This window comes from Magallana gigas, chromosome 2 (genome assembly GCF_963853765.1).
Source record: "Magallana gigas chromosome 2, xbMagGiga1.1, whole genome shotgun sequence".
NCBI lineage: Eukaryota > Metazoa > Mollusca > Bivalvia > Ostreida > Ostreidae > Magallana > Magallana gigas.
In genome coordinates this window covers 39482303-39507006 of record NC_088854.1, presented here as the reverse complement: position 1 = coordinate 39507006, position 24704 = coordinate 39482303, and the positions used below count along the sequence as shown (strand labels likewise).

The following is a 24704-nucleotide window of genomic DNA, read 5'->3' as shown; positions in this document are numbered from 1 at the left end:
TCTCAATTGAAGTGTTTCATATGTAACATTATGATAAAGGAATATTTCTTTAACTTGTCTACCATAAAAAGAACCGTTCTACATATTCAGGTATTCATATTCTAACATTTGCGAAAAGAAAAAAAAGCAACACAAAAAGACATTTTCCCCATGAAAATTACATGATAATTTATGCTTAAAGAAAGAATACTGAATAACTTAAGTTATCATTGCAATGGTTACAAAGCTATAAAGACAACAAAGTTGTCCAATAATGCCTTTAAGAGTTGTTTGACATTTGTATTAACTCTTGATGTAAAATATACGTTCGTGGATCACGGTTATACACCACGAACTAAATTGTTGTCAGTTTACATTAAATGTCTTCTTTTTCCCTATGCAACCATTTGTAGGAACACAATCGAGCACCAGCAAGAAACAACCGATGGATACAAGGACTGCTATCCCCACACTCCCTATGCTCTGTGACGAGGCCCGAGGATCGTAGGCGCTGGTCAGTAGTCGAATAGCAGACGTTAATGACTTTGCATCAACGGTCAAGTTGTTCTTGATTTGTGATATTTTCTCCTCCAGTTCTTCTGCCGTGATGTTCGTATGGTTTTTAAGACAAAAACAAGCACAAGTGTTGTTTAAGGATCCAGAAACGGTAGTTGTTATAATGTTTGAGCTTGACGTTGTTTGAAATGAGGAGGAGGTGGCTGGTGTTGTCTCAGTTATAACAGAGGGTGAAGTTACTTCAGCCGTAACTACTGTTGTAACTTCCGTTGTAGCCTCTGTTGTAACTTCCGTTGTAGCCTCTGTTGTAACTTCCGTTGTAGCCTCTGTTGTAACTTCCGTTGTAACGCCCGTCGTTACTTTCGTAGTTACCTCCGTAGTAATTTCGTATGTTGTGCTTTCATGGGTAGTGGAGGCAACTTGTAATTGAAAATTTCAAAGTTAAGATTAAATTATCTATTGTCTATCGTTCCGTGTAAAATGTCACTTTGACACCTAAGGTGGTATAGGACACATGTCAATATTATTAATGTGGATAAAAATACACTATGATTGAAATACTTTTACCAGTAGAGAATTTTCAAATCTTACAATATTTGACCTAATATATGTTCTAAATTTTTTTGCGAAAGATGATAATTTTATAAAAGCCCAAGCGGGATTTGAACTCATGTAAAAAAAATGAAAAATTATGCTTGATTGTTTTAACTTTTAAAAAATGGAGCTGTTCCATATTTCCTTTAAATGTTCGTTCTTTTCATGTTAAAAAAACAATGAATGTTAAGAAATGATAGAAATATAAAGCTACTCGTAACATTAACATATATATCAGTATATATGCACATCATAAAGATTTTTTACATAGTTACCCCATGTATAGAAGTTAGTGTCCTGACAGTATCCCGCAGCAGGTTGTGAGCACTGCAGTCCGAACCATTTATGGTAAGAGTTTCCAGCTGATAAAGCATACGCTGCACAATCTTCGATAGAATCCGGTTCTCCTAATCATACGATATATATAATGTAAGCATCCTATATTGATCTTATTACAATCACATTTCAGAAGTATGTCATTTGTTCACTATATATTTCATTTAAGATTATTTAGAAAATGTTCTGTTGTCAATTTTTTCGCGATTGTACTTTTAAAAAATGTGGATTGATAAATGCGGTTTTCATTTGCCATTTTTTTTAAATTATCATAAAGTTTCTGACAACCAATTTGTAATTTGGTTTTTCAAACGCCACAATCTTACAATCTTACTTTGATTGGGCGTTCAGAAATACTTTATTATCATGTCTAGCGGATGGTAAGTAGTTACGCATTCAAAAATGTAACGGTACAAAAGCGATTTTGGAAAATCTTATTGGAAAATGATAGTTTTAAATAAAATATTAGTGAAAAGGAAATATAGTCGTGATATACTTTAGACCCCTAAGTGTAAATCAGTTCTGTTGTTCGTACGGTGTAAAAACAGATTGCACGCAGACATGTTTGTATGAAACACTTGTAAATATGTTTTAAAGAAATAGCAAGGGGATTTACCGTCTTCCCAGCTGGTGAATGTTGTTTTAGCACCAGACTGCCACGAAAAAACATTATTCTGTTCTTGATAGCCGATCCACACTTTCTCATATTGGTGGTTTCTTTCAAATTGTCAAAAAATATATATAATGTAAAAGTAAAAATCGTACAAAGCAAATTTTTATGAAAGGACCTTTTAATAGTATTTCAACCTGTAAAATTCTGATCGATTAATAAGCTTTCAAAAAAAACTCTTACTGAGAGAAATACCAGCTGAGAAACATGTCTTTCCCCGAGTGTCGGGGCATCAGAATGTCTGTCCCATCGTCATTGCACAAATTCACTGTCTCTTGAAAGGTAGATGACAATCCATATTGTTTGTAACATATTGATCCAAATGGCGATCGAAACCAAGTTGATGGACAAACTGAGCAAAAACAAAATTAATTTGTGTTTTAAAACATAGATATTTTAATAAAATATGTTGTGGTAATCTAATCCCAATTGGTTGATGAAAAAAAGCATGAAAGTTTTGATCGTTTGACCATTTTCGAAGGTAAAGTGTATGGTCACTTTCGCCATTTTTTCATTAGAGCTTATTAGTTTATTGCATATTATACATGGATAACTGCAAGCCATTCATGTATTCTTCAAAAGAAATGGTCTTTAAGCACAACAGCGTTGAATGCCTTATCTATCGTCCATTTGAAGCAAATGATAAAAATAGATTAAAATGCAGTAAAAATATCTTTTGGTCTGTATTTATTATGATTCAAAAGTCTTTGATTTCGGTCATATTTTAAAACATGTAAGATTTATGGATTATAAAATGATCAACACATCATTTTATTCTGCATAAGTTTCTAATGTACGGTTGGGTCAAGAGTCTATACTAAAATATTTCAGCTGAAAGGCTGTTGAGCGAGCATATTTCATATGTGTTTATAACTGACTAGCGATTTCAAATATGTAGTCACGACCTAAACCGTGTCAAAATTTGTCCAATGTACCAAAACGACTTATTTATCAATAAAATAAAACATGTAGGGCTTCTAAATCGGTTGACATGTTTTTTTATTTGACTCATTTTGACTCTATGGGTAAATATTAATGCCAGGGCATTTATTATTTTCTTGGCTTTTCGAATCTCTCAGTTTCTTTTGAATTGCTGGACTTGCTCTTTCTTTTCACTTGATTTTTTTCTGACTTAAACGTATTCACAAAATAGGATTATTTTAGCAATTACACAAAATCCGACATTTAACGGAAAAATGGACTTATACGAACTTGTTTCATACAAAGACATTTGACATGCTTTGTACAGTGTATATCCTGTTCCTGCGTTATTTACATTGTATCCGACTAGTAAAAGACTTCTATGGAAAGGCTTTTCAGCATAAGATTTATTACTACGTTGTTTTGACGCATGTTTATAATGTTGTACATATTTTCAGTTTTTAATCATTATTATGACACCGTCTAAATTTGAATTGCTCTGTTGATGTCTCATGAAAATTTGCCATTTTCAATTCCATTTAAATGAACTGTGTTAAATTAGTTCACAATAAATTAAGTGCTTCGGAATAACAGAAAATGAGTCGCATCACGTTTTTGTAATGGCCTCCTATGATGCACAAAAATTACACCTAATACCCATTAATTTTGTCTTATTTTTTTTTAAAGATCGATTTACATAAAACAGGTTTAAATATTAACAGATGTTTATTACTTAAATGGTACAGTTCGATAGAGTATAAAACTTGATCAATGCAACCATACAGCATATTATTAAAATATTTTAAGTAAAAATATACATGAAAATAATGAACTAATTTACTGTAGAAACAGATGCAATAAAAAGGCATTACTTATCAAAGGAACCTACCATGGGCGGTTGTTTTTTTCTGACATACAAATTTATAGTCATAATCACAAGGCGATGTTTGAAATTTATAATTCATGTCTTCGCCTTTTAAATGTCCACATCTCTGACCAGCTGACGGAAAACCTGAAATGATTGAGAAGATATTTTTAAGAGTCATGATTTTCTTTGGGTTCTGACGATAACTTTTCCGAGAAGAAAAAAAAACCTTTAAATTCTATGGTCGATAAAATTTAATTAGCATTATGTTCTTAAAGAAAAATTCGATCGTTTATCTCGTCGGTACATTAAAATTATTGGAGTATAACAACAATTTTAAAGACACGCAATCAAACAAAATCAACTTTTTCAGTATTTCAAAACAATAAAAAAAAAATTTTTAAAAGATTAATCTTTCTTAAAAAAACTTCTATTTTATTCGTATACCTGTTCTCCATAAATTCCATGACTCTTGTCCTGAATCAAATGTAAACCCATCAAAAAACTTCCAAGACTCTCCATCTGTTCTCTTAACAAGTCCTATCCATGCATACTGACCATATGCACTGTGTAAATTTGTTAACAAAGTTTTAATACCAAAATTTTAGTATCACATGGTAATAACATTTTGCTATGTATATTTTCTTTTTATATAAATTACCAGAAAACCTGTACATATAGTAATTGTTAACTGAAAGCGATACCTGATCACGTTGTTTGCGATAAAATCGACTTCACCTAGATCTTTTGGTGTTGCCAGTAGGGCGTCTAAAGTGTAGCAGTAGTCAATGGCTTCGTTGTGATTCTTCAAAGTCGTGAAAAACTGATAACAAAGGCCATTGCCACTGTTGAGGGTCCAACCGGTAGAACACGATGCAGCTAAAACAATATTAATTTTAATCCGACTAATTTATGGACTCATATTGTTAGGAAACGATGCTTGAAAAAAAACTATTACCATTTATTGAACCAATTTTACAGTCAAAAAGCGTAGCTTGAGTCTGTTTAAATAACAGAAAAGTGTGAGTTCTGTATCTTTCTTAAAACTCTACGACTGACACTCAAATTGTAGTTCACCATTAGAACTGCATTATTAGAGCATTGTAAACAATAAACTTAAAAAAATCGAATTTGACCAAAATCGCGACTTGTCTACTATTTTTAATGGATAGCATTGATTTTCATTAAAGTAAGTAACTATGGATTTAAATGATACAAAGCTGATGTACTGAAAATGAAGCACTGCTATAACAAAAGATCTTCAGATTTGTTTAAAAAAACAAAGTCCTCATGCTTGTTCAATGGATTAAACCTATATTGTCAATTTCTGATGACACTCTTTTGAATTACAGTTATGAATTAAAATTGCTAAACCATCATTTCAAAATCAACGATAAATAGAAAGTGCTTGACACCAAGTAAAAAGAGAAAAATATATTCAATCGATAGTTTAACAAGTATACCTTTACAAATATAAAATCCAATAGACGGCAAATTCCAATATCATATTGCAAAAATATACACAGTACAAATGTTTGGCCAGCATATATAGCTTTGCTCCTTACAAAAATACTATATTGTACACTGAATTCATTCATAATCCTATGAATATGGTCGTAAGATTAAACCCATTTTAAAATTGAGATTAATGTATACATTCTGTTGTTGCATGCTATTGCTTTTGAAAAAAAAAAACCATGAACATTAATCGTCTAGACTCGGTCGAAGCGTCGGTAGCTGAGTGGTTAAGGTGCAGTATTCATGACCGAAAGGTTGTGGGTTCGAATCCTGGCCGCGGCAAGTCGACGTTGTGTCCTTGGGAAAGACACTTTACATGTATTTCCTCACTCCACCCAAGTGTAAAATGGGTACCTGGTTATAGACAGTGAAAGATATTGTCGGAATGTGAGTGGTTGAGCGCCTTAACGGCTGCCGCACTGAGAAGGCTCTGGAATGCTTTAAGGTCTGCTGGGGTAATAATTGTAAAGCGCTTTGAGAAATGGTTCGCCAATTTTAAAAGCGCTATATAAAAACTTGCAATTATTAATTATTATTATTTCAAGTCAAACTTAAACAGTTTGTAACGACCTAAAACAATTAATTTGATCTACAATCAAACAGTTATGCAAACTCCAAAATATGTCAAAATCATTAATATATAAAGAAATTTGAAAGTAACTTCACACAAAGAATAAAGAATAACATTAATTCCTATGATATCATTAATCCAAAAAGTTTTCATTAAGGATAGCAAAAACGCGAACTATATAAGCATGACAAATATTGGACTGGTTGTATTTTATTAAATCCAAAACAAACAAAACTAAATTAACAAAAATTACTACCAGTCAAATACTGGGACAGGTTTGCAAAAATTGATTAATTGATTAATTTAAATACTAAATAAACTTTTTGCAACAGGAATTAACAATATAATTCCTTCAATCAAATGCATTGTTCCCCCAATTTGCAATGCTGAAAAAAGTCACTGTTGTTTTGATATATTGAAATAAAGCTATACTTTCCAAAAACAATTTTGATTATGTGTTGACCCCCGTACAGACATCAGAAAATGATTAATGACTCATTTCACATGAAGTAACTTGGCCAAAGCATTCTAATTGATTTTAATGGTTTTTTAAAATCAAATCTGTGAGTTTATGATTTGAAAAGTGTTTTAAACATTAAACGAAATTGCAATGAAAAAAGGAACTTACCGACTTTTGCTACTCTTAAATACGCAGAAAGAAGCACAATTGCGGGGTAGACTTTGTTCATGACGAATTCAGAACCATATGCGAAAATCTTTCCACTTTAAATGATACTTAACCTTCATATCTGTAAAAAAAAATTAAGTGTTATTTGACGGGAAATGATGGAATACAATAATGTTGTTTAAAAATATTAGAGTATTGCATGCTTGTATGTTGAAGCGTCGGATTTTGCTCTATCCACCTTCGTGAACGTTTGTTTAAATGGTTCAAACTTGTTAAACAAAATAATTATGTAAATTCAAGAAACCTTTTACGGTATCCGACGATGCAACGCAATTAAATCAAATGCTTAATATTAATGAAAGTCTTGTTGATTTGTAACCCTGATAAAAACTGATCATACACTGTCAACGATTCTAATAAAGTATGCTGTTTGTTTCGTTCACTGTTTTGCATTCTAAATGCTAATCCACTTTAAAACTATTTGATTCATTGCCTAGTACCTGCTTTTATGTCATCTTAACAATCAAGTTTTCGTGATTTCCCCTCCTTTCATTTAAATTAAAAAAGTTAGATTTTACATTATGAATTTTTTAGTTGATTCGATTTGTAAAGGTGGTCGTTTATTTTGTTACGTAAACCGTAGTTTTTGTTTTCAACAGAATAGCATTCATGTAAGAATCAATCCAAGTAGATAACTGTATGTATTCATTTATGAAAATAATACATGAAAGAGTTGTATATTATGATATAAAATAAACGGCAGAAGGTTAAATTATTAAATTATTTGATTCTTACAAGAACACTATTTATACATGTAAAACAGATTGCAGTTGACAGGGACATATAAAAATACTTCTTAGTTATTCATAAAAATATGGTATTTGGTTTCTCTACTCAAATTTTTAGAAACACAAATTACTACAACTTTTCTTCATCATCATTACTTTTAACAAAGCATAATATAACATAACAGTTAGCATATGCACAGATATAAAGACAAACGTTATTGTACTTGGTAAAGGCAATGTAAGGCTTCGCTGAAAAAAGGTATATAAAAAATAAACATTGACTACACATCATTCCTGCATCAGGACGCTCCACGCATTCTTTGCTGTTATTATTATGTTTTTGATAGGCTTAAGTTTATATTTTTTAAAAGATACCGTTGTTCATTTGAAATTTGACAACACAGCATTCTTTCGCTTCATGTCTAGAATATCAATGTATCAGTAATTGCAGTATTGATATCGTTGACATTTGATTTTATTTATTGATCTATGTCAACAAAGATAGAGGCGTTGGTATGACCCAGTGGTAAGAAGACTCGATGACCGTGGCCATTTTTGGACTATATTGATCCCAATAAAAGGATTAGCTCTATTCATAGATGTAGGCAAAAATACTAAAAAAAAATGCCTGCACTTACGGATAAAAAAAAATGCGGGAAAATAAAGATTAAAAATGGACAGATTTCTTTTAATTGTAGGAATGACCTAAGTCCTTACTGCAACTTCATGTAATAATAATTATATTAAGTTCATATTTACAAAGAACAAAGTCGTTTTCATTGGTAGATGTCATTGCTTTTTCTTGAATCTCCATAGGATAATGAGGACGCCCACTTTTTTACATACTTTAGACATAGTCAGCGCATGTTTGTCTATTGCTCTCCTTTTAGTGATAATTGTATATTTATAAAGAATATGTTGAAAAGAGATCAACAGACAAACAAGCGCTCATGGTTAAACAGACCAAAAACTATTTCTTCCTGTGATCGCGCTCATGGTTAAACAGACCAAAAACTATTTCTTCCTGTGATCACGTTCTCTTGTAATTGAACATGTTGAATATTATAATTCATCACGTGATTTCTAACTTCATGTCTCTTTGTGAATACAAGACTCCCGTCACGTGACGTGTTAAGTAGCACACATATTCCTAAGCGATACTATTAGTCCATACCTATTTCATTTCATTCAAATCTAGGGATGGTTTCTTTATTTCTCTGAGATATCTTTAAGAGATTATCGGTTCTGTATGTTACCGATTATCTACTTGTTAAATCTTTTCAAACACGTAAATTGCTTAAACCAACTGGTTGTCGATCATCAATGGCTTCATGTACTGGCCGATAGTCATATACTTTGGTTTGAAACCTTTCAAAAATGGCAACAGGAGAGAGAGAAAGAGAGAGAGAGAGTATGATGAATTCCATGTATAGTACCCTTTTTCTAATTATAGACCACAACACAACGAATTATTTTATATGCTACGTAGTTTAAAACCATTATGGCAATACATTTCTTTTTGAAACAGACCAAACTATATGATAAATAACGAAGTAAAATTGAGCGAGGAATAAGCGTAACCCCAAAAAGGACCCAAAATACGGCTTTAAGTGCAGTCATCCTTTTAAGTCTTATATTTCTACAATTTAAAGGTTCATACCGCAAAACATCATTTCTAAAATTTAAGTAAGATCTGATGGTTAAATAGTTGATTATCCACCCTTTCAAATCCTTAAACATTAAGGTGTATAAAGATACTTATCAGTGTGATCTGTAAAGTTACGTTATTTCCTATTTTTACCCATTTAATTGAATATGTTGTAAATAATTTTAATTTTTATAAACTTTGCATTTTATATTTTCAATTTTGTCGCATAAAGGTGTATATTCTGAGTACATTTCTTTTTCAATTTCAACATAGCGTATGCGCCATTTTTGTCAGGATTTTTACGACATTGGATACGGAGATAAAAATAGATTATACTTACTTATGAGTAAAGGAAAGTATAGAAACAAATCAATTATTTGGTTACATCATGTTAATCGAATATAAGATAAATGAATTTAGAATTACTTTCTTTTTATTAATCTATCTATCTAGTTACAAAATGTGTTCTTTTTTTTACATGAAAAAAAATAGTCATTACATGTGTGCGCAAATCAGAATGCAATAAAAACAAATGGCTCATGTCGATCAAAAATGAAATATTTTTTGAAAATGTATTGATTAAAAAAAAATCAAATATAAGAAATACATGTAATCATTCTAATACACAGTGTCTTCATAGATACATGTATATGTCTTCATTACAAAATTACAACATATCGACTATTTTACAATAAATACGGTAAAATTCACATAAATGTATTTTCACTTTTATTAAGATCAATTGTAACAAAAGTCCTTTTAAAGTCATACACATAAAGAAAACTTAAATTTAATTTCGATATCAAAACAAAAAGAGTGAAAAAAACGTACTTAGTCAATTAACAGACAAAAATTATATAAAAATTATTTAATAAACGTACCCTACCTTACATATTCATTGACCTAATAGCACTTCCAATAAACCAACTTGTTCGTAACCTTTTATCATCGCGCTGCTTAGTCCGACTTATCGATTTGTGAAAACACAAAGCAATATATAGGATGGAGTTCAATCGACTTTGAATTGATTGTACCATATACAATTCTATGATAGACAATATGCACGACTTTAATCCTCACTTTCATCATTGTTCAAAAGATGGCTAATGACATGGATTTTAATTTAAATGACTTGGTCAATATTTGCCTTCCAATATCACTAATGTGAAAAAAAATCAAAGATTTTAACCGCTTTCAGGGTTCACATACTAATAATGCAATGCGAATCATTACAATTTATATCAATACAACGTCTGTCGAAACATTGTTTTATATATCCAATCCTAAATTATTATGATCCTTGAGCTATGCCCTTTCCAATCATGGGGCCCTCTTTGTAAAGGTAGAGAGGAGGCCAAACAGGGAATGCGTATTCATCTCCAGACTTTGTGTAAACTGTAAACCTTTCCTTATCAAATTTTCCTTTTGGAGTGCTAAAGTCAAGAAAGAATGCAGGACTTTGCACACACATGAACAAACATAACTCTGCACATGCCTCTGCGTATATGGATGTTGCGTTGCCATAATTTTCATTTTGATTTTTCAGGAATTCCTAAAAAAAAAACCCATTGAAGTGAAAGGTTAATTCAGTTTGATTGTCTTTAATCCGATATTGAATGCTCTTATCTTTATCAGAGATCGTTTTCTATAGCAACAAATACCTCGTAATTGGTAAAGAAAACATTGTCGATCCATTAGTGGTTTAATTACCTTACTGACATTCCCAGCAACTAATACTGAAAGGGATTTCATGTGGTCTTTGACAAGCTTTGTCACCCCAAGAGGCCATTTCTAAAGTAAAATTTATTCAAATTAAAACTATCCTCAATGTTTCGAATAGAAGTTGAAAACTAAATAAAACAAGTTTTATGAGACAATCGTTGAAACAAAGAGTTTTCAATGGAGGTACGTGTACAATAAAAATTCGGGATCAAAGAACAAATGTTCTAAAATCTTTACGATAAAACAATTTGCACCAGAAAGTTCATTATATAGTGTAACTTCTAGACTGTTATTAATTGTAATTCTCTGACAAATGGTGAACGTCAAAAAGGGACAAAAATACATTCGTATGTAGGTATCCAACTATAAATCATTAATAACATTTTATCAAGATATACAGTGCGAAAAGATCGCCCTGATGTGATAATCTATTGGATGTTAATATATCTTGTAACGTAAAATAAAGCGGACGATTTTACAAGTATTTAATTGATTATATTGAAGGCTCGAGTAAATTACCAAGTTCACGCTAAAATAATAAGGGGAAACCATCTAGAACTGAACAAATAATCCTCACAACAGATACTATGCTACAACTTGTGAAATCCTATGAAGGCTAAGCCAATGAGATGTAAATAACATTGTTTAAGCTATAACCTTTAACACTCTTCACCCTGATCTCAATCCACAGGACATATGAGTAGTGCGACGTTGAACCGATGTAATATTCTCTGTATACATGTAGTAAGGTGTTACAATTTCTGTATGACTAGGCAAGCATACTAAAATTTAAGATTCAATTTTGCTGAACCTGCAAGATCTGACTTGTATGCGACAGGAATTTCAACATACAGTATCATAGCACATTAATATATCTTTCAAATCTATCTAGACTCTGTCAAAATTTAGAAAAAGCAAGATTGGCATTTATATATTTAGTTTTGTTGTTTTAAAAAATCCATGTATATCGACTATAATGTCCAAGGAAAGGTGTACTGTTTAATAAGTGATCTTATCTGCTACAGTTATCTTTCCCCCTGACTACTATTACGACTCCAGAGTTCATAGTTCTGTACATAAAAAACAATTAAATTTAATATTTTATAAAGGCAATTAAAACTTAAAGGGATATTTGAGTTTATGAGTGTTCATAAGAAGAATTTAGGGTTCAGTAAGTTATTTATCTTATTTTGATTCTAAAATTTTTGTTTACAAAGTGTAGTGCTTTAGGTATCATAGTAAAATATCAACTTCGATTTTAAAAGTTTTTAAATTGGAATAATCAATGATTTTCTTCATAAATTCTTTTTACATGAATAGTAGATGTACCTCATGATTGTCGAGTCCAAATACTTTCATTCCTTCAGACACTGAATTAAAATACATTGCTACTTGCTTGTTAGAAAACCCATATGCATCCTTAAAAAAAGAAAAAAGCGAAACATTTTAATAGATAAAACGTTTGAAAAAATAATTATATCGATAATGTTAAATCATATCATATTAATTTCAAGGACAAATCAAAGAAAACTACAATATATGAACAAACTTTGATTTTCTTTTCTCAGTTATGTATATTTTCATTGTTTGCACTATCATTTCATGAAGACTATTGTGGAATCATTGAAATTAGCGGCGACAAATTTCTTGATATATGACTACCCATGAAGACCACAACACTAAGCCTCCATTAATTCTAATCATTCCACAGTGTATTGAACACATTTATGATTCAATACCTGAAATATATCAAAAAGAATTCGAATTGCTTCTTCTTCTGCGTAACTTTTCTGATCAGTCAATTCTATTAAGGCGTCAGCCCACTCATTCTCATAAGTTTCTGAGAAATTGTCTGCTAAATCTTTTGGACAGTTTTTATCATATAGATCAGCAACATTATGACTCTCCTCGATCGAATTAGCACTTGTCAACTCGCCAAGTCTAAAAAAAATGATTATTGTAACATAGGTTTAACAACAGTCCTATGATAAAAACCATCATGCAAGATAATCAACACTCGTTTTGGAACAATTATTCAAAGATCCTTTTACTTCATACTATTCATTTCTTCTTGTATGTGCAAAATATCTGCCTCATCGTGCTAAGTAAGTATAAAAAGTATATTGAAATGTTTCAAATATTATAATCTTCATTTCTAGAGCTCTAAATGAACGTATAACTCTTTTGAATTTGTATCATAACATAAGGCACTTAAAATATCAAATTCCGAATTGCTTTATATTATCAATTTTTTTTCACATTTACTGACTATTGTCCAATATGCTAAACTCTTTTCCTTTGTAGAACATATAAGTAAAACCCTGATCAGCTTTGGCCCGATTTCGTGCAGGAAAAATCACCATGACCATTTTAGAGGATAATTCCTTTTCAAACCTCCAAAACCAGTGTCTTTTACGATTTTTAGTTAATCTGTTTCTGAGACTTTCGCTCTTTAAAATTAAAGACATTATCAATTCAACCTTGTTATAATAAACACAATGAAAAAGATTATCAAATTCTTGTCAGTTCTTACTTTCCATCAGTATCTTCTGGTTGGTTTTCAGGGTGTCTGTGGGGCAAAGAAGGTTACAATATACGTTAAAAACATTTATATAATTGATGTTTTAACCTAGAAAACTGACCAGTCAGGAAGGGCCCCGCTATGACAATTAATATAGAGAAGTGAAAAAACCCTTTGAATTCCACCCTCTTTATATTAACAATGATGAAAAATAAATGCCCGGCAGAAGATGTAAAGAACTGAAATATATAGGATCTGGTGATTTGTTGTTGGATATGATTTTCATCCAACGATTAAAGTGTTTTTTCTTGAGCCTTAGTGAGGGGATAAAACACACACAAGTTGGATAAAAATCATATTATACTACAAATCATATGAGATTCTATTTATCCCATGTTTTATACACCACAATCAATGTTTACACTGTTTATAAAACTCCACATTAGTTTACTTCATTGTAATGGGATATAAAAAAAAAAATATCCAATGAGACATATCCACGGAATAAAGGGGGTTAACATGGGATGAAATAAAATTTGTTAAAAAACAAAGAATTGATACCAATGCAATGATACCTAGGCTTCGCCTCAACTTCAAACAAACATCACTTGCGAACGGTAATACATATAACAGATAAAGACAGACCTTAGATTTTCTCAAACAGGCAAGATAATTAATCTCAGGGGATTAATTATCCTGCTCTCATCCATTTATTGAATTTAATCAGGGCTTACAGAAGGAACCTTTTTCAGGTACTATTCTTAAGTTTCCTTTAATATAAACATAGCAACCAAAAACAACAACAACACCAAAACATCTATTAAAAAAGAATAAAAAAAACTGATATCTAATATATATATATTTTTTAATTTATTGTAATTCATATATTTTTTTTTATTTTACAGAATATAAGTATTTGGACTAGAATGAAATATATTCTTTATCAAATACCATCCTTTAAACTGAGGGGTAAAAATATTAGGGTGCAGCTCATGGAATGAGAGTTTAATTTGCTTCAAAACAAACATCAGTGCAGACAAAGGTGTTCATTAATCTCGATATGACAGATAGAGATAAGCCTCTAAATTTACTGCAGCAGGCAAGATAATTAATCCCAGGGGATTAATTGTTCTGCTCTCTCATCCTTTTCTTCTAAATTTATAATAAGATTTTTTTTTTCAGAAATGACAGAATGGGGTTATTATCTGATTACCTGTTAAAATTAACAGCATTAAGGCAGAAAAAAATAAAATAAATAATTAATAAAAATAAAATAGTGAAAAAGGATATCTTAATATATATCTTGATTTAATAATTCAATAAAATTATTATAAATCATTGTGTACGGTATTTTAACCAAAATAAAATATGAATATTATATTTTAAATCCATATTTCAAAGAATGTACACAATACTACACATCATTTAAAATTGACCTTAACTTCAAAACAAAGTTCATTTGCAGACACAGGCAGTGCAGTAATTAATCTCAATGTGACATATAAAGATAAAGCTTAGGATTTTCTTCCTGTGGAAGGTTAATTAATCCCAAATGACAAATATTGCACAGCCTTCCATGTATACAATGGTAAAATTCTCAGCAGTTATCTCTCTTTGCCTATTCATTCTCAGCAGTTATCTCTCTTTGCCCATTCATTCTTATGCATAGTTAGGAATCTACCCCACCACCCCAGCTCCAAACCAGAAGACATAGAGAACCAAACTTAGCATCAAAATATGTATTTCTGCCCATTGAACTACCATACCAAATTTGAACTTGATTGGGCAACCATAAAAAAAGTTATAAGAAAAAAAAGGAAATTTGTGGACGGAAGAGTGACAGACGGTCAGACAGAAGGACGGACAGAGTGATTACTATAGGGCACCCGCAAATTCTTGCGGGGCCCTAATAATATTTGTATCTGCGTCAACATCTGATTTCAATAAAGATATTTTTTAAACTTAGTATTAAGACCATTTTTATGTAATCCAAACAGCTAAATTAAAGGTTATTTATTTGCAATATCAAATCAAGGTATGAATAATTATAAAATCTTACTGTGCATGTTCCAGTTGCTCTGTTAGCTCCTGTGTTTCGGCCTCCAACCTGTCAAAACAATTAATCATTATCTTCAATTTTTATGAATAAGAAATCATTAAATAATATTTAAAAATTAGAGGGTTTTTGTGAAGCTTCGACATACAAACGTTGTCATGAATTGCAAAGAATACCAAAAATATCACTAGTATTTTATTGCATATGAGAAAACCCTACCAAGAGCAATACTTTATTTGAGTTTCCAGAACTATTAGGGATGAGAAAAAGTACATCATAAATTGAGTATTCAAAAATAGATTTAACTTTAAACTATTTTGATAATTGTATTGCTACATCCTTTTGTTTTATTTTTTAGCATTGATTAAGAATGACAATTGTTTAACTAATCCTTTAATGAATCAATGTTCATTTTAAAAAAGAAAAGAAAAGTGTTACCGCAAGAGTTCTTTCTCTTTGTCTTCCATTTCTTGTAGATTATGTTGCAGTCGACGCTCTATTCCTTCAGTTTCTTCTCTTAAATTGTGATATAAACCATACCCGGTAAATACAGTTATTTATCAATTCCATTTTTATAACACTAACTAGCATTCAGATTTTTATGATCTTCATAAAAGGAGATTAAAAAAAGATATTTTTTAAAGTTATTGCATATACAGACAAATGTACTCAATATTGAGATTAATCATAACTGTGTTTACTAATTTACAAAATTAATGACAACGAAACAAACCATACCGTGCATCTTGGTTATCTTCTTCCGTTGAAGAATTTTTGAAATGCTGTTCATGACTGAATATTAATAAAAATATGAACAGGGGCGAGTAAAAACTATAATTCAATACACAATGTAAGAAACTTTTAACCAAGAAAGCAATAATGAAAGGAATGGGTCTGCACAGGATTGCTCAAAGACTAACCTATGATTCACGGAGTCGTGTACAATCCACCATCTGCTGGCCCTGACAAACAAAAAACGAAAAGAACAAAACATAAACGTGAATATACTTTATGGTGTGTTTCATTTTATTTAAAATGAAAAAAATATACATAAATAGTGTTAGTAATATATAATATCTAAGCGATGACCTAAATATTTTAACAAGCAAAGAAAAATTTGAGTCTGTACTAAAAAAAAATGGATATCCTCATATTTGAGGCATGATTGTGCTAATTAGATAAGAATTAGGTTGAAATAGTTATAGTTGAGAGATCCATGAGGGGATAATGGTAGATTTAATCACATACCGACTGTATTTATATCCCCACGTGCAAGACAAATAATGATTAAATGTTACTTATATTAACAATCTTGGTCAGCACTTTTCCAAACAGTTTATGAAATTAATGACATTTCAACATCTTGCTAACACGGTTGTGTACAGTAGTGTAGGTCATTGACACAGATTGATTTTTTATAAGGAGAAGACTGTGTATTACAATACATTACAAAGCAACCGTTTGATACTGATGAAACAACATTTTAAGGCCATGTGCCAGATACAGACTTATTGAAAAATTAATGCTAATGTGATTTGAACGTGACGTTTTAACACAAAGACTTTTGAAAAAGTAATATTTATTTTTGTTATACTTTCATGTTAAATACCGAAATCTGATTGGTTAAGACGCAGTTCATAATCCGTTCTATTACCCTCAGCGTTAGCAACGCACTTAGCAACGGGTAACATTACAAATTGTTACATGCGCGAAAAATATGCGCATACGGTTCGCTGTAGAATTCACGTTATTCCTATATAAAAGCAGTAAAATTTTCTAAAAAATTAAGACATTCAGTATAACAAAATAAATAGTGCCTGTTTGGGAGGATAACAGTTGAAATTGATACCCCGAGAAAACCATTGTCAACCGACGCAAAGCAGTGGTTGACAATGGTTTTCTCGGGGTGTCAATTTCAACTGTTACCCTCCCAAACAGGAACTATTTATATAGTAATAATCATTGACTCTGTTTTGGCTTTTCACAATAAATACTAATTAATGCATCGACTTTTTTCCCAATAGTTTCAAACTGTACAAAAAGTATACAAAGCTATGATTTATTGTAATAGTTACAGTTATCTAGCTAACTTAAAACACATTTATTTAATTTGATTAACCGTAAGATGCATAATATTTACAAAATTGCAATTTACAAACATATTGAAATATCAAAAGTTGTTTGTTTGGCATTTCATATATCATACCTACCGTTGCTTTTCCTTAAGTTTCGTGTTCCATTTCAGTAATCGTTGGTTTTCAGCAATAATACTAGTAGTATTTAAAACACATATATAATGTAATTAAGATTAATTTATATTTTTGATACTTTAAAAACTGAAATTTCATTTTCTTATTTTGAGAAAGAAACAAATGTAAAACAAAATCAATCTCACTCCAACAGTGATAGGTGATGCTCTTCCTTGGCTCTTAAGAGATGATTTATCGTCTCCTGCTCTTTCCTAACAATATAAAAAAATAATTAAATGCATTAAATTGTTGCAAAAGGATATACAATTACAAAAACAAGCAAATCAAATAACGAAATTGTTTTTGTAAGATTTTTGTGAGAAATGTGCATGAGAGTTTTGGGGGTTTTTTTTATCACTCATTTTAAGGTAGTACATCTAGTATCTCTAGATTTCTAGAAACATTTTTTGTTTGTTATCATGTATAAATTAAATACTTAATGGTTTTCATGAATGTCAAAACAATCTTTGAAATTTTGCGAAAAAGTAATTAATGTCGAATGGATAAAATGTTTAAAAGAGTTTGGTGGGTGCATAAATCCACTCCACAGACTGTTAAACCGAATTGACTATTGATAGCATGCATGCGTAAATTGAATAACGAGCTCTTAAACATGTTAATGTGAAGGTGTTAAAATATGAGTATTCCTTGTAGAATTATAAGCAAGATACACCGTCAGATCTTTCAAGTCTTTGTAATGTAATCAAAACTCGTGTCATGTTTTTGTTTACATTGGTTTGATGTACCGTAAGACGGTCTTTGTCAAGCTGATTTTTCTATCTCCTTGTGAGATATAAAAACAATTAACTCCTTTCATTCGATTTGGTTATATTCATTTTAGACATAAACCTAGAAAATATAACCTAAAGCGTGACCTGAACGCTTTGTTTACATAACAAATATAAATATTTGAGATTTAATACCACTTAAAACTCGTCGACTGACGCTCAAATTTTGGTTGATCGTTAGAAATGCCTTACTAAATGGTTGTTAATAAAACCAAAAGGTTCATAGGCCGCATCGCTCACCTGAACTACAGTTCTTTAGTTCATAATTTTTTTTCCTAATATAATTTAAATTTAAACATTGAACCCCTGAGAGGGCCCTAGTATTACTCAAGGGTCACAATGTAAACAATTTAGAATCAATTTTTTCATAGAATGCTTGCATAGTAATTGTAGCATTATTATTCTTTAGTACATGTATAGTGTTTTAAAAGAATTTTTGGTATATTTCTACGTAAAACGTTAAAACTATTTTAGGACCCCAAGTATGTCCGGAAGTCCCGATTGAAACAATTTAACTAATGTACATTATCTGAGGATGCTAGCATAGTATATGTAATTGCACAAATTGTAGCATTGTTGTTCTTGAGAAAAAAGATGTTTACATATTTTCCAAATACATTTCTATGTTAAAGATTAAACCTTACTTGGGGCTTAAGATTAGTGCATACACCACAATTTAAACAAATTAGTATCTACATTATTTGAAGATGGTTGCTTAGTAATTTCACAAACTACATCGCTGTAGTTCTTGAGAAAAAGATTTTGGAACATTTTCCCTATCAATTTCTATGTTAAACTTTAAACCCCTTTTTGAGCACCAGTATCAGTGTGGGGTCACGGATTTAACACTTTAGAATCTAATGAATATAAGATTGTGAACGATTGCATAATAATCTCACAAATTGTAGCATTGTATTTCTTGAGAAAAAGATTATTAATCATTTTGCAAATATGTTTACCATGTTCACCTCTTTACCCTTGCATGATAATACCACAAATTGTAGCTTGCATTTCTTGGGTTCTTGAAAAGAAGATGTTTACACTATTTTCACTTTTTTGCATTATCCTCCTATCAAAAAAGGTTAATATGCCCTTTAATTTAACAATTTAGAATGTCCTTTCCATCAGGACGCCTTTTAACAACTTTGGTTAACTTTGGCCCAGACCAGACCATGGCTCTAGACCATACTAATGTTGTCTTATAATGGTCTTTCAAAGTAAGCAAAAGATATCAGACATCGATGTAGCCCTTTATTTAACTGCCTTGAACAAGGCCAAATTCTTTAATGCTTCAAGTAGATTGAAAATTTATTTTACGGTTATTTCCGTCTTCTTACCCAGGTTTTGCCGTAGCTTCTTGTAGTTTTGTCAACTCATACTTTAGTCGTTCAATTTCAGCAGCAGATCTGTATTGTTCAAAGTAGAAAATATAATTCCACGTACAAAGTATTGTTCGAAAACCATATTTAATGGAGATATGAGAACTTTTAGATTCGTTGTTCATCAATGAAGGATATGTACAGTATTTACTCAATTTGTGATTTAGTTTTCATCCGTAGCTGTTTCCTCAAGGTCTCAATTTCATCGTCAGCTCTACAAATGAAAACTATAAATCAAGGAAACACGTTGGTTTGGAAGTTACCATGGTTACTATATCTATTTAAAGGTGAAGCTCTGCAAGTCTGTAGATTTGTTGTCCTCAATATCGCTTAAGTTTAAACCAATTGCAATTCAGACATATTCAAAGCGAACTCAACATAAAATGTACAAAAAGTCATCAGCTGAGCAATGTGATATTTTACATGTTTATATCAACTATTTTAATTAGTTAATAAGTTAATTTGAGTTGTTATCTAGTAAGTTAACCAATGTACATGAATATGAAATCAGCTTTAAAGACTGAAAGAATAATACATTATTCATTTGCGAGCAGGTCGTATTTGGATAGTACTGGGTCCTGTCTTTTTCAATCTTACTGTCTTTGTATAAATGTAAAAAATGACACGCAACATGTAAGCAAATCGAGTCCAATATATATCGTCTTTAGTGTAAAGACTCTCTAATTCTATACATCATTATTTATGATTACTGAAACAGGACAAAGTTTGTTGTCAAATGGTATAAATCTATCGATAATACATGCGGTAATCCTTTAAATTGATAATCAAATTTTATTCATTTGGACCTTCTTTCTTCAGACGCAGTGCCATTTTCATTCTTCTCAATCAAAACAGAAAACTTATTCAACAACCAGGAAGATTTAATGCTGTATTAAGAATAAAAAATAATTACGTAATCCTTATAATTAAAACCGATTCGAACTATTGGAATTGTATAGACAGAGACAGAATTATAATACAACTCCTTTAAATTTATAATCAAATTTATTTTATTTAATGACATATAAACTTGTTCTATTCAGCCGCAGTGCCATTTTCATTCATCTCTATCAATACAGGACACTCAGTCAATTACCAGGGAGAATATTTAATTAAGGACACACGAGACGTTCCTAAATTTTATATGATTTTCCTTGATATTTCATTCATTATTTATTAACATTTAAACCTGTTAATTCCCAAAGATTAAGGGCACATTAACATGTTCTTTTCGGAGCTAGAATATTAATTTCGAATTTTTCTAAAAATAGCATGAAAAATACATTTGAATGCTTATAAATAAAACCATTCTATACATTTTCAATTAAACACTTTTTATCTAAATAAAAAAGAATCATATAACATTAAAATATAATTATAAAATTACTAAGTGGAAATCTTTATATTTTGGAGATAGGTAAAAATAGAAAAAATGGAAGATAGGTCGCGTCTGATCTTAATTTTGTTACAAGAATCAAAAATAATTACGTTATCTTTATAATTATAAACGATTCGACCAGTGCCTATTCGGAATGTATAGACAGAATCATTTCTATTAATTAGTATCATAAAAGGTAACGTGGTTGTTAAAGAGCGAAAAGTATGATATTGCAATGAATTACAAAAAATGCAGTTATTGTAATTGCTATAAAGTATTTAAACAAATGTCTTTACATTTATGAGAAAAACTTTTGTAAAATTTTAATGATTTATCTTTCACATAAAAGGGACTGCTGCGAAGAGTTAAATATATGGGACAACTCGGGTCCATTTTGCAAAAAGAGGATTAAGCTATAATTAAGGAATCATTTTTGGGGTATTATGAGGTGATCAAATACGGTTGGGGTGTTCAAATCTAATAAAGCCCGAAGAGCGTTTATTTCTAACGCTCTCTGGCGATAACAATTACGTTTGTCTGTATTTCTGGAATACGCAAGCTCGACCTCATGGTCGGGCATTCTGGGAAATCTGGGAAATTCCAATTTCGTTTTATTATAAAAATGGATATGATCCAAATGCTGAAATTTCTTTATTTATCGTCATACCAACATTTAAAAGTCCACAAAAACTCATGATAGATAGTGCCAAAATTGTAGAGATCAACTGGTAAAACCTAGCTTTCATTACAGTGACGTAGATAACTCAACATTCATAAAAAATAAAGAAAAAACCAGGACGTCTCTTCAGAGTATGTTGGAAAGACAAGACGTGATTGATACAATGCAGTACATAACTGATATATAATTCCTCAAAGGTTTCTTTTTTTCCCTTTTTTGACGGAAAAACTCGATTGAAATGACTTTCAAGTGGGAAAATTTTACGGCGACGCACAAAGAAAGATAATTTTTCATTAGCCAATTTAGCTTGATTTTATCATAAGGAAAAATCCGAGCAAAGAAACGACAATTTAAGGAACTAACCCAGTTGGTCACGAACATTCCTTTTTATGTATAAAAATAGTAACAACGCTAGCTCGCTTTTCTTTTTAAAAGATAAGCTTATGATATATTTCATAACACCCGCCCTGTTTGATCACATCATGATATTAAAAGAATGATTCCTTATTACTTCTATCTATAAAATGTTCAGTAGTCATACGATAATACATTAAAATAGTCACTGATGAGATGTATTGGAATATACGTTACAAAATCGATTCATAGTGTTCTCCATAATAAGACACTGAAAAATGTAACTATTTGGTTATCATCATTTACAGAAGCCTATGTAATGGCGTGAAATAAGCAGACGAAGTTACAATATTTTTTTTTATATTTTCGATATAAAATTATTAAGAAGAAAATAAATAAAATTGTATGCATAACACAGCGTGTAAGTGAATTAGTACATGCACATAATTCGAATTCCGTATTACGATTTTCAAATCTCTAATGAACCTTCTGAGCTTTCGTATGTATATACAGATGTAAGATGGTCTTTATAGTGTTGTGGACGGTTACATATGCTTTAGAAAATAATAAATTACTCACTGTTTCATATGGTAATAATACAAATCCTTTATAAAATCATTATCATTTTGTCTGTAATAAAAAGAAACATTTCATATAGTATATGTACATTTTTTTTTACTACTGCTCATTATATTAGAATAGAAACAGACAAATGTATAAAAACAAAGGTCGTATACATACTCCACTGGTTGAGAAACTTCAAGTTCAGTCGTTGGATTTGTACTTCTTCCTGATGTGATTTTCTTCAGTAGTGTGTTTTTAGTTGCCATTGTTTAGGCAAAGTGCGTACATTTGCACTATCCAAATTACCAATGATAGATGATCTCACGAGTTGTGATCTTGTAGACTGATCCAATTCCAGTCATGGAATGAAGTATTATCGCTTGATATTTTTTCAATCATACATTACCCTTCTTTAAATAGGTTGTTCATAAATCCCATAACAACATCACCTTCCGGGTATACAACAAAAACACTGAAATAAAAGTAGAAATCAAGTTGTGCCTAAAATCAGCCTGATCAAAACTGTTTAGATATCGGTCATTTAAAAAAAAGTTTAAAAGGCATTGGATTTAAGCTACGACATACGCGTGAATACATAGAGGATTATGTAATTGGACATTCATTTCTTATGTTAATAGAATCTTTTATCACTTCTTATGTTGAGTAGTGTTATTTCACCGAGGGGGCAAAATGTTCTGTCTACGACGCGGCATTGATAGTTTTGGTTAAAAATAAAACATGCAGTGCCAAACTTTACAATATTGCCTTGTATTTATTACTAAATGGTAATATAATAGAACATATTAATTACATCCAGCAAGTATGAAACTGACAGGACTGAAATGTACGCGCCCCGTTTATCGATTAGTTGAATATTTAAAATATTTAAAAATTCGAAAATTTGCTTTACTGAAACACATTAGACGTCAGACCATGCAGTCATTTTTAAGCTTAGTTTTGTAGATATCAAAATAATCACGCACAGTACACATCAAAACTATATAAAATTGACATCGATAAACAACCTTGACACCCTTTATATTGTCTTTGAACGTAGCACTGCCAAACATATGTAAATGGGTGTTTTCGGGGGGGGGGGGGGATGATATAAACTTACACGGAATTTTATACCCCGAAAAATTGCGATAAGGGAGTTTAATTGAGATTTTTTGTGCCAGATGAAGGGAAGAATATATTATCAACAAGACTTTTTTACTTAATTTACTTACTTAATTGAATAATTGCATCATTTTTTGAAACATGAAAATATGTGTACTTGTAACGACTTATCAAATCCTGCCGCCTACTTTCATTTCCATCTATGTCAAAGAGACTGACATCATCATGTTAGCAAATGATTTCAGATTTAGGAACGAGGGTAGGGGTAGAAGTTATTTCAAACGACATTCTATTTATTCATGTGATTATTTTGTTCCGTTATGATGAAACTCATCTTTCAGACGAGATGACCAGGTTACTAGTATTCTAAATATTTTAGGCTCACTTTTTATTATCCAATAATACATGTCAAATAGTAATAGAATAACTGCTGTATGTGAGGGTATCATATCAATGTATGTGTTAGGTTTGAAGGAGTATGATTAGAAAGTTTTCATTTTGTATTACTAAATGACCCCATTCCTCTAAAAATCAAAGACAGAGGGTGTTGGTTCGTATAAAAACAATTCTACATGTGTAGATATTTGTAAATAGTGGTTGTTCTAGATTGGAGACACTGAAGTTGTTCAGTCTTGGTACCCACTCATTTTGTTCACACATGAATGGATGCTTAGTCCAGCGGTTCACGAAGTATATTTTGTTCTAACAACTAGTTACAATCTCTTGGAAATAGGGTATTTAATTGACAATTCTTCAAGTCCGATATGGGATTTTCGGTGCTAGCGCTCAACACCAGGTCACCAGTTTGCCCGCTATAATCTTTTTTTGGTAGGGTATATGCAGGATTTTCCCTTTTACTTT

General features: G+C 31.0%; 2 protein-coding genes across 3 annotated transcripts; both read right to left on the bottom strand.

Annotated features, from left to right (window-relative positions):
• Nucleotides 1-54: 54 nt before the first annotated feature.
• LOC105341594 (C-type mannose receptor 2) lies at nucleotides 55-6724 on the bottom strand. Its single transcript, XM_011448186.4, has 8 exons — nucleotides 6599-6724; nucleotides 4586-4760; nucleotides 4329-4447; nucleotides 3906-4028; nucleotides 2279-2447; nucleotides 2042-2142; nucleotides 1365-1496; nucleotides 55-914 (listed from the first exon to the last, which is right to left on the bottom strand). Exons 1-8 carry the CDS (start codon nucleotides 6657-6659, stop codon nucleotides 346-348), a joined length of 1449 nt encoding a protein of 482 aa, XP_011446488.3. The 5' UTR covers nucleotides 6660-6724; the 3' UTR covers nucleotides 55-345.
• A 3584-nt stretch (nucleotides 6725-10308) lies between these two features.
• On the bottom strand, nucleotides 10309-23211 carry LOC105341593 (probable DNA double-strand break repair Rad50 ATPase). Of its 2 annotated transcripts, XM_034444291.2 has the most exons (15): nucleotides 22902-23207; nucleotides 22740-22790; nucleotides 19901-19963; nucleotides 19708-19776; nucleotides 17729-17794; nucleotides 17544-17603; nucleotides 16254-16295; nucleotides 16072-16125; nucleotides 15772-15849; nucleotides 15337-15384; nucleotides 13290-13325; nucleotides 12496-12697; nucleotides 12086-12175; nucleotides 10745-10825; nucleotides 10309-10586 (listed from the first exon to the last, which is right to left on the bottom strand). In XM_034444291.2, exons 1-15 carry the CDS (start codon nucleotides 22988-22990, stop codon nucleotides 10326-10328), a joined length of 1290 nt encoding a protein of 429 aa, XP_034300182.2. In that variant the 5' UTR covers nucleotides 22991-23207; the 3' UTR covers nucleotides 10309-10325. The 2 variants fall into 2 exon arrangements, with proteins under 2 accessions (XP_034300182.2, XP_065932598.1); XM_066076526.1 differs by lacking the exon at nucleotides 13290-13325 and having other exon boundaries at nucleotides 22902-23211.
• Nucleotides 23212-24704: the final 1493 nt, after the last annotated feature.

Coding starts and splice junctions, on each gene's coding strand:
- LOC105341593 (XM_034444291.2), bottom strand. CDS start 22,990: ATGGCAACTAAAAACACACTACTGAAGAAAATCACATCAGGAAGAAGT. Junction 16,296..17,543: donor AAACTTAAGGAAAAGCAACG/GTAGGTATGATA, acceptor TTTGTTTGTCAG/GGCCAGCAGATGGTGGATTG. Junction 15,385..15,771: donor AAAGAGAAAGAACTCTTGCG/GTAACACTTTTC, acceptor TTGTTTTGACAG/GTTGGAGGCCGAAACACAGG.
- LOC105341594 (XM_011448186.4), bottom strand. CDS start 6,659: ATGAACAAAGTCTACCCCGCAATTGTGCTTCTTTCTGCGTATTTAAGA. Junction 4,029..4,328: donor ATGGAATTTATGGAGAACAG/GTATACGAATAA, acceptor CAATCATTTCAG/GTTTTCCGTCAGCTGGTCAG. Junction 2,448..3,905: donor GAAAAAAACAACCGCCCATG/GTAGGTTCCTTT, acceptor GTTTTTGCTCAG/TTTGTCCATCAACTTGGTTT.